The sequence below is a fragment of the Lonchura striata genome, chromosome 12 (genome assembly GCF_050655825.1).
Source record: "Lonchura striata isolate lonStrDom1 chromosome 12, ASM5065582v1, whole genome shotgun sequence".
Taxonomy (NCBI): Eukaryota; Metazoa; Chordata; class Aves; order Passeriformes; family Estrildidae; genus Lonchura; species Lonchura striata.
In genome coordinates this window covers 1563299-1573623 of record NC_140714.1, presented here as the reverse complement: position 1 = coordinate 1573623, position 10325 = coordinate 1563299, and the positions used below count along the sequence as shown (strand labels likewise).

Sequence of the window (10325 nt, the reverse complement as noted above, 5' to 3'; positions counted from 1 at the left end):
CACCCAAATCCCTCCATCTTGTCCCCTGAACCCCATTCTAAAAACCCCAAAATTCTATTTTTTCACCCTATGTTAACTCACCCACCACACTGCTCAAACCCTTGTGGTTTGTAATTCTTCACACAGAGTTGGCAGCTTTTTTGCACAGGTTAGAATTGAAGCCACAGGTGTTTGTGACCTTGTGCCAGGGTCTGGAGCCAGCCAGGGCAGGCACAGGGATGTGCTGGGCTCCCTCGGGCTCTGCACTGGGAGCACTCCCAGCACTGAGAGGCTCCACAGGACCCCAGAATGGTTCCACCCATCCCAGCCCTGCCAGGGCAGGGACACCTCCCTCTGTCCCAGGCTGTTCCCAGTGTCCAGCCCAGCCTTGGGCACTGCCAGGATCCAGGACAGCCCCAGGGCTGCCCGGCACCAACTCCTACCCAATATCTCATCTAAACCCACTCTCTGTCAGTATAAAGCCACACAAAGCCAGTGTTGCATAGAACATGGTAATAAAAATTGAGGGATTACATCAAAACTAATAGCTCTGAAGGGTAATTAATTTTGAAGAAACTGAAATCCTACATAAGCTAACTTTTTTCTCTCTTCCTAAGTTTTCTTTGAGAAAGAACATTTAGTATTTAAGCATTATGCCTTTGAGATAAATTGTATTTAAAGGTTACAGCACAAAACTCAGTCCTATGCAAGATGGTTTATTAATTGCCCTGGATTCACACTCATTAATTTGTTTGGGTAATTTGATGAGGGGAATTGATTTACTATCACAGTGAAATATTACATTAAACACATATAATTCATTCTTTATACAGCTCCTCCCCCCTTAAAAGCATCCTGTCTGACTGCAGGCCACACTGAATTATTATTCTGTAATCATTAAGTGATTTATTTAACCACAGCACACACAGTTAACATTAATCTGAATTCCTATTCTAATTCCACCTTTCTGTTCTCTGTTGTCCTACCAACAAGGAAAAATTATGGATTTCATATAAGCCAGAGTACAGTTATGGAGCAGCAAGACAAGATAAGCAACATTTTTATTCTCAAAACATCTCTTTTTGAACAAAGCAAATGGGAAAAAACATGCAATGTGAAATCTTTTTGAAAGCATAAACAGCACAGAATAATCACAGTAAAAAAAATTTTAATATACTAAGCAAATGTTGATTGTGGGGAGAAGAAAAACAAACCCTAACCCATTTTTATTACTGTTAAATCATTTAATAAAGGAAAGGCTCAGACCAAGATGATAATTGTGATGAGATCTAGAAGGAGTTTTTCCAGCCTGACCCAACATTCACTCAAGATAAACATGATTATTCCTCACTCAACCTTCTATTTATTCATAAAGCATTACAATTTTCCATCAGCCTTTGCCCCTGTGCCTTTTCAGAGGACTTGGCATTCCAGTAGTTCTTGAGAGACATTAACCTGCAAGATGAAGCACTCACAACTGCCAGCAAACCACCAAAAAGAACCACTCCAACCAGAGCATTTCCAGGCACCAGGCCACACTAGTGATGAGAAATCAAGAGCAGGAAACTAAATTATTTATTTTAAAAAAAGAAGCTAAAAAAAGAAATTTTCATCACACATTGTTTTAAGAGGCATAGGGATTAGAACTGGGAAATAAAGGAAGTATCTAGATTCTCTGAGAAGAGAACTTGAATCAATACAGATCTTTAGGGCCAATTGAGATGAAAGCACAGTATGAAATGTGTACATCCACACCCCAGGGATAAACAGAGGTATCCCCCAGGCGCTCACTTGGCCTTTTCTGTGATCCATTATCTTGAGCAGGGATGGCAAAGTCTTGTCTCAAAGGAAAACGAGGTGGGCTCTGGGGAATACCCTGAATAATGGAAACACACCTTCACCAAACAGAACAGAACTGAGGATCCTGGCACTGCAAACCCCTCCTGCCAGCGTGCAGCACAACCCGCAGGGAATGCGCAGTGTAAAGGCTGAGAAAACCCCCAAAATAAACACCAACCCCCCCAAACAGCTCTGAGAGCTGGCAGCAAGGCTGTGAGCAGCAGCACTGGCACCCTGGCACCACACAGCCACCTTCACACCCTGGGAGCTGCTGCCAGGGTGCCACTGCCAGCTCCAACACGGGACTGAAGTGTCACCTCCGAGTGTCCCACAGCACACAGGGGTCACAGACACCCAGGCCCTGGTGCAGAATTTCTGAGAGAGAGAATGTGATTTATGTCTGGAGTGAGACTTGAGCTACCCCTCAGAATACGCCCCTGATAAGTGCCTTGATGGGGTCTAGAAGCCTTTGATGAAGTGAGAATTTATTTGTGGTGCAGTTAGAAATTATGTTAAGGTAACTAAAAAGTAATGAGCTATCCAAATGTGAATTAGGGTAGAGCTGCAGTGTGAAAAGCCTGACCACCTTATGGCAAAGGTGAACTATGTTAGTGTGCCAATCAGAGTGCCTTTGTAAACTGAAAACTACATGGAAGTGTATAAAAACTGCCATCTTCTCTGGAATAAAGGGAGAACGTTGCATTAATCATATTGGTTGGATGTGTGTTCTGTCCTGTCCAGTTTCCCATTATCCCTGGCACAGCCACCCATGTGCCAAGGGCAGCCCTCCATGGCACAAGAGAGCCCCAGCTGCTGCCCTGAGAGCAGCACAGCCTCTGAAAACACAAAATCTACCAACGTCACACCAGCCACCACCCAGAGCCCAGCACAGCCCCAGGAGCTGCACAGCACTTTTGGGGACAGACAGGACAGCAAAGCCACAGGGATCCTCTCCCAGCTCCATCTACTCTGGCAGAACATCCAGCTCTGCCTCTGGCAAGCAGCAGCACATTAAGAGAAAGCACCAGGCAGCAGAAGTTCACTGAGCCTGCTGAATCACTGAGACATCCACTTCCACACTGCCTGCAGTCCCCTGGCGCTGCCCATTACATATGTTAGTCCATAAAAGACTTGAATGGTGTGCAAATACATCTCCCTCATCCAGAGGGAAATGCCAGAGGTCACCGATGTCAGATGAAGTTTGTTCAGACAAGGCAGATGGGGAGCACAGAAGGAATTTGATGTGCACTTCAAAGGGAAGAAATTTGTCCAGTCTGGGAGGCAGTTCTGTGTCTCACTTGGTAATGAGTTTCTTTTGAAGAAATACTGTTACACAGAGGTCTCTTTCACCAAAAGGCTGTTCTACGGCTTTCTCTATTAATAAAAATACCAGGAAAAGTTCCCTGCACAACATCAGCACAGTTTTAGCCAGGAGACGAGTGGTCCATCTAGTCTTTGTAAGTGGCTCACCTGCTGCTGCCAGGCCAAAACAAGGGTGAATTTAATCACCCAAAATACATCAGGACTAATTTATACAAAAATACATTACTATTAATGAGCAATCCATTTGCATGGCAAGAGCTGAATTGTTCTCATTGCTCTAAGTCGTTCTGCTTGCATCCAAGGATGTGACAAAATGTTGAGTTAGAAAATTTTGGTGCTCATCTCAAAGTCAAAACTTTCTGAGTGCCCATGTATTGGCAAAGAGATTTATGGTTCCTATTACCCAATCGATGCTGCAAGAGTACACGGGAAGGGATGAAATGCAGAGCCCCGTGATAACCAAGAGCTCAACCACTGCTTAACTTCTCACGTGTCCCTGCGTCAGTTTTCTTATCTGTACAAGAAAGGAAACAAAGTTCATCTCTCTCTGCAAAAGCACTTGGCGATATTTTGATAAACTGCGTTATTCAAACCCAGCATTTTCCAAGGTCAGCCCTTTCTGCGAAGCTCAAATAAACTGATCTTCAACTTCTCCTTCTTGGGATTTACAAACACCAGCACCGGAGCTCTCGCTGCAGCCTGCATTTCCTTGGGGGGCTTTTGGCAGCTCTTTAGCAGGGAGCAGGGGCTGAGGAAGGAGCCCCCCAATCCCCTGGGGTTGAGGAAGAAGCCCCCCAATCCCCTGGGGTTGAGGAAGGAGCCCCCCAAATCCCCAGGTTCCAAAAAGGAGAGCCTCCCCAGTCCCCCGGGGCTGCTCCCAGCCTGGCAGCGCTGGCCAAGCAGCCCTGCACCCCAAACCCCATCCAGAGGGCACCTCACAGCCTGGGAAGCACAAATAAATTGAGCTGTAAGCAGCCAAACCTCGGTTTCCCAGCTGAGCAATTAGCAGCACGTGTTAATTCGTTTGTTACACTTTAATCAGAGAGGAATCGCACCTGTGGCCGGTCAGGTGTTTGTGGCTGGCTCCGATGTACAAGGAGAACAAGATAAAAGAGCTGCAGACTGCTCTGAGAATGGTTCAAAAGTGAGAAGCACAAAAATACATGTTTGGGCTCCCCATTTTGAGTGGCAGACTGCTGAGGCAGGTGGGTGAGCTGCAGTCATCACCTCTGGGTGGCAGGCACCTCATACTGACAAAAACCAAAATCTTCATACAGGTGTCTCAATTCCCTGAGCACTTCAGAGCAGGCACTGCTCCTGTCCATACACCCAGTCTAAATGCTCTGCAGAACACCGATATCCCCCTGCTTCACTAGTAAAAAATAAACTGCAGGGGTTCTAATAAACCCAAGCACCTGCTTGCATTATAAGCACTTTTTAAGTGTGGCTGTTTGCCATGAACACACCTGAACAAAACCCTGCCAGGACATGGTTTTATCTCACCTGCCCAGCCAACCCCACCTCAGTGTGTAGGCACCAATCTGGACTTGTCCAGCCTTAGAACATTGTCACTTTACTCCATTTAGGGGGATATTGACTTTTTGTACTTCACTCTCTGCAAATCAATATTTTAATAGACACCAGAGACTGGCAGAAACTTTCAGAGTACCTGCCCACCAACCTGATGGAGATGATGATCCATAAGTGAAGGCCAAACCAAAGGAAAAAGTTCAACCAGGCATGAAAAGAAGAGCAGCACAGAGAAAAGAGTCTTTAAACAAGGGATTTTTTAAAAAGAGTATCTGAGATTCACTACAGGAGGAAGGAGACACAGCCTAAAGCAGAAACAGATAAGGCAGTTAAAACAGCCAGGGAATGACAGACCAAGGTCCCTTTGGGATGTGTGTGCTCCATGCCACGATTTTAGAAACCCTTCAGGAGGTATCTCCAGTATATCACACAGGAAATGTGCTGCCTTTTAATGTAAAATAGTAACTTTCTATATCTGAATAGGCTATTCAGAACAAAGTCAGCGAGAAACCATGTGCAATTCAAAATAAAACACTTTAAAGGGATTACCTTATTCTTTCAGAGATTGGTTCCACAGGAAACTGGGAAGCCAAAGGGAGCCTCCAGAGAGCCTCCTCTAGCAAAAGGCTCCTGATCACTCTCCCCAGGAGAGCCCTGAAACCCTCTGGGGCCAAAATCAGCACAAGGAAAACACAGCTGAGCTGATGGAGAGCTGGCAACACTCCCAGCTGGAGAAAGGGCTGCTCCAGACCCCCAGGAGCACTGATGGTGACACCAGAAACGCATGGAATTCTGTGTTTATCACTTGGGATAGTTTAGCTTCCACCACATCAATTTGGAATCTTTGATTCCTGGGCTTTTTGCCTACCAGAAAGACAGGAAAGTTTCACATCCAGTTTCTTCTAGGCTGGGATTGCACTGAGGTTTCTGAGCACACCTCCCTGAAGCACAGTCAATAAGCCACAGGCTCACACCTCTCAAGGTCCACCACCTTGGTGCTACACACAGCCTCAGCCACCAAAATTCTGTGGAGCAAGGTGGAGACACAAACTGACAGCTCAAGCAGAGCTAGCCTTCCAAATTCCAGTTTTCAGAAGAATATTATGAATTCTAAAGAAGCACAGAGAGGGGCCACAAAGTATTATTTATATGGGGGTAAGCTCAACAGTTCAATACATATAATGTAACAAAAGGGATTTGCAGCCTCATCACAGAGGCTGCAAAAGAAATTCCCAGGTGCCTCAGATCAGCATCACAAAGTTCACTTTCAATTCACTCCTCCAGCTCCATTTTAAGCTATCCTTCCACAACAATTTTGCATAATAAACAAAAGGAGTTTTCATCCATTTTTCACCCATCCTGGGCCTCTCAACAGTTTCATCCATTTATAGTCCAACAGAACAGAGCTCTGGGTAAGATAAGGAGGAGGAAAACACTGGATTTTCCGTGACCTTTTGCAGATTACCAAACCCCTCTCCTGTACATACGAGCAACCTGTTTCTTCTACAACAGAGTAATGGCTTGTTACTTCAGTCATCTCAAAATGGTAGGGAATTCTATCAGCAGCCAAATTAGTGTCTTGATCTAAAGGTCAACTTGGTAATAACAGAAAGCCCTAAGCTGAAGCACATTTTAACATCACCACTCATTCAGCATTTCAGCATCTCTCCTACAGCTGATCTGCCTCCCCCAGGCTATAAAGGGCTCCCAGGTGAGAGCAGCCACCCAAGGAGGCACCGTGAGCAGCTGTGGGGGGACAAACCCAGCACCACAGGCTGTGTTCAGATTTTTCCACCATGACCAACAATAAAACACAAGTAGCACAACTTTAAACTGATTAAAGTCTTCCCCAGAATTAGATAGGCCAGACATTGGCAAGCACAGACCTCCCAAAGTACCTCTTGCATACCTCCCCTTCTCTTACAGGCCCAGTGCAAAAATAATCCTTTCAGTTACCCAACAAACAACACCCTATTACCTTCACATCAACTCTCTATCCCCATTATCCCCCATAAGCACAGATTTCATTGTCCAAACTCACCAGCAACTCTCCTGCTGCTGCTGCTGCTCAGCTCCTTTTTCCAGACAGGAGGAAGGAAACAAAAGAGGCAACAACTTGCCACTTCTTAAACGTTGCAGAAAGAGGGATCAGAAAAGCCAGGAGAGTAACCACCTCAGGGAAAAGCAGCCACAAGTAACATCCTCCTGGAGGAGCACAGAACTCACTCCAAAAACTTCTGACTGCCAGCTCTGTGGAGGGCTTATTTATGGGTGTGCTAATTGAGTTCCAAATGGAAACACATGGAAAACAGCAGGTGAAACATCTAACAGCTTCATCAACCTCAAACCCAAAACACCTGAGCTGGGGTAAGTACAAAAGCCCATGGAACTCCCAGCATGGCATTGCAGGCTGGGCAGTTTCCAGCTGAGAAACAGACCGTGTGAGATGCTTTAGAAGAATGTCACACATTGCACAGGCAGGACTTCCCCGAGCCAGCTGGAGATGAGAGATTGGGAATAAATTCCTGGTTGGGAGGGCGGGCAGGCCCTGGCACAGGCGCCCAGAGCAGCTGTGGCTGTCCCTGGCAGTGCCCAAGGCCAGGCTGAGCCACCTGGGACAGTGGGAGGTGTCCCTGCCATGGCAGGGTGGCACTGGGTGAGCTCTGAGGTCCCTTCCAACCCAAACCTCTGTGTGATCCCAAGCCACAACTTGTTTCCATGGATTTGTGTCTCCCATCATGCAGAACATGGATTTGGCTGGATTATGTCCTGCCAAAAGCCACAACCCCCAGCTATTAGAAACAGGAACACGCTCTGGGTACTAAAGTGATTTCAGCATTTCTATTTAGTAATTTAATAATATTTATTATAATAAGGCCTAAAGCACGGGGGCTGTGGGTGGAGCAGGAGTGTTCCCATCAAGGATGTTGCAGCACGGATGTTCTTCCTTTCTTGAGCAGTGATGTCCCCGATGTTCCAGGTGGAGCAGCACGGATTCACCGGGTCAGATGTGTTGTCCTGATTTTTAAAAGTGTTAGGTTTCCTTTTATAGTCCTTTTGAAAGTTTTAAAGTTCTTTTTAAAATTTTCTATGCATTCTGATGTTTACATATTTCTACTGCAGTTCTCACACATGTTCATGTAAATAATGATTGTTTTGCATTCTTCTTTGTAAGAGGAGAGAATTGATGGGCTGTTGGTTTGACCAGTGTGGTTGGAGAGGTGGCAATTCCATCCTCCAATCCACTGTCACTTTTGGAATTCTTTATATTATGAGGTCAGAAATAAAATTTTCTCTTTTTCTCTTTTGAACTTAGTAAGCTTCTGTGTACTCATTTTGTGTCCAATAGCGACATGGATGCCCCCCTTTTTATCCTGTTTTTTGTTCCTTTGGATTGGTTTCTGTTGGGATCCTTCATTTGCATGGAGGTTTAAGGTGTTTGATTGACACATTACAGTTCTGTCCAGGTTCACTTGGGGGGGTGGTACACTTTAGGTAGGTTGAGTACTGCATTTTGTATAACTACCCTTTTAACCCCTTTACAATATAATAGTCAAGCTTTTTAGCAGTATACGCTCAACAATTATTAAGTATTTTACAACAGTTTCTAACCTATTTTTGACAACGGCCATGGCTGTTCTCATCCAGGACAGGAGCGTGTGGCACTGCCTCCCCTGGATAAGGGCTCGGGATCCCATTCACTCATCAGACACATTAACTTGTTTAAAAAAAAAAAAAAAAAATTAAAACCCGAACACCTTGAAAATAAGCAGGGCTTGAGAGGCACGTGAGGAATAACACCGCTCCGTGGTTTGCGATTAACGCTGACCACGGGGGCGAGGCCTGGCACGCACCGCACGGGGCCGGGGCCGCGGGCACGGAGGGAGCGGGGCCTGGGCAGGACCGGGCCGGGGTAGAACGGGAGCAGGGCCGGAACCGGGACGGGACCGGGTCGGTGTGGGACGGGAGCGGGGCCGGGATGGGACGGGGTCGGTGTGGGACGGGAGCGGGGCCGGACCGGGAGCGGGCCGGGGCCGGGGCCGGGGCCGGGGCTCCCTCACAGCGCCCGCCCCGCTGAGGGCGGACCCGTGCAGCACGGCACCGCCCCCTGGCGCAGCTGTCAGTCACCGCCTCGCCCAATCAGCGCGCGGCGCCGGCCCCGCGCAGCCAATGGGTGCGGAGCTTTGGCGGCGGGGGCGGGCGCGGGCATGGCGGAGCTGAGCGGCGGCAGCGAGGCCGTGGCCGTGGCGCTGTGGCCGCCCGGGGAGGCCCCGCCGGCCTTCCAGGTACCGGGGAGCGGCGGGGCGGAGAGCGGGGCAGGGACCGCTGCACCTGCAGGGACCGCTGCACCTGCAGGGACCGCTGCACCTGCAGGGACAGCTGCATCTGCAGGGACAGCTGCATCTGCAGGGACAGCTTCCTCTGCAGGGACCGCTGCATCTGCAGGGACCGCTGCATCTGCAGGGACAGCTGCATCTGCAGGGACAGCTTCCTCTGCAGGGACCGCTGCATCTGCAGGGACAGCTGCACCTGCAGGGACCGCTGCATCTGCAGGGACACCGTCCTGTGCAGGGACATCTTCCTGTGCAGGGACACCTCCTCTGCAGGACACCCTTCATTGCAGGGACACCTCCTCTGCAGGGACACCCTCCTCTGCATTTACACCTCCTCTGCAGGGACACCTTCATTGCAGGGACACCCTTCATTGCAGGGACACCTTCATCTGCAGGGACACTTTCATTGCAGGGACACCTTCCTCTGCAGGGACACCTTCATCTGCAGGGACACCCTTCATTGCAGGGACACCTCCTCTGCAGGGACACCTTCATCTGCAGGGACACCCTTCATTGCAGGGACACCTCCTCTGCAGGGACACCCTTCATTGCAGGGACACCATCTACAGGGATACCTTCCTCTGCAGGGACACCGCAGCTGCTGCTTCTCCAGGCCAGGGCCTCCCCATCCTCACAGGGAAGGATTTACCCCAAATATCTAAGCTAAATCTGCTGTCTTTTAGTTTGTATCTGTTCCTGCTTGTCCTGTCACTCCAGGACACCCAGGAATTTGCTTCAGTGGTATTAGAGAGTCTATACAAACCACACTGGAGAAGCTTCTAATAAGCCTTGAGGAAAAATTAAGCTGTGAGCCCTGTAGACCCAAATCTCCCTGAATTGTGTGGTGTGCTCGTATTTTACCGAAATGGTGGTTGAGGAACAGCAAACTTGGTTTTGAGTAAAGACGAGTGACTGAGAAGCTGATGCTTATTAAAAAAAGAAACTTGCAAATTCACTGTCATGTTTCGCAACACCCTGAACTGCCGGGTACAAGCTACTGTGAAATGTAATATTTAGTGATGGCACATCCTCCAGGCTTCTAAATAAAGCTGAATGCTGAGAAGGGAGTGGAAATACACCCGTCGCTGTTCTTATACCTTGGTTTCCAAATGTAGCAGTTTCTATCAGGTTTTGTTTTGCAGCACTCCATGGTTCTATAACCATTCACCTGCTGGGGGCATCAGTGTAATTTTGAGGATATGATTTTCTACCAGAATTAGGAGGAAGTGTGAATACAACAAGTTGGAGAGATGCATTGAGTATCTTCATTTTTGACATAATTGTGTATTTGAAATTCTGTGGCTTGAAGATCTATAGATT

The 10325-nt window shown here is 47.8% G+C and overlaps 1 protein-coding gene and 1 long non-coding RNA gene across 2 annotated transcripts in view; one reads left to right on the top strand and one right to left on the bottom strand.

Annotated features, from left to right (window-relative positions):
* Positions 1-229: 229 nt before the first annotated feature.
* LOC146766218 (uncharacterized) lies at positions 230-8878 on the bottom strand. Its single transcript, XR_014958094.1, has 3 exons — positions 8526-8878; positions 8284-8389; positions 230-7689 (listed from the first exon to the last, which is right to left on the bottom strand). It is a non-coding gene; the product is annotated as an uncharacterized LOC146766218 (long non-coding RNA).
* The window catches only part of LOC110469849 (histone-lysine N-methyltransferase SETMAR), a 3350-nt gene continuing 1894 nt past the window's right edge, over positions 8870-10325 (top strand). The window contains exon 1 of the mRNA XM_021529005.3: positions 8870-8957. Within this exon, the coding sequence (XP_021384680.1) occupies positions 8880-8957 (78 nt within the window). The 5' untranslated portion in view covers positions 8870-8879. The remainder of the gene's footprint in view (positions 8958-10325) is intronic.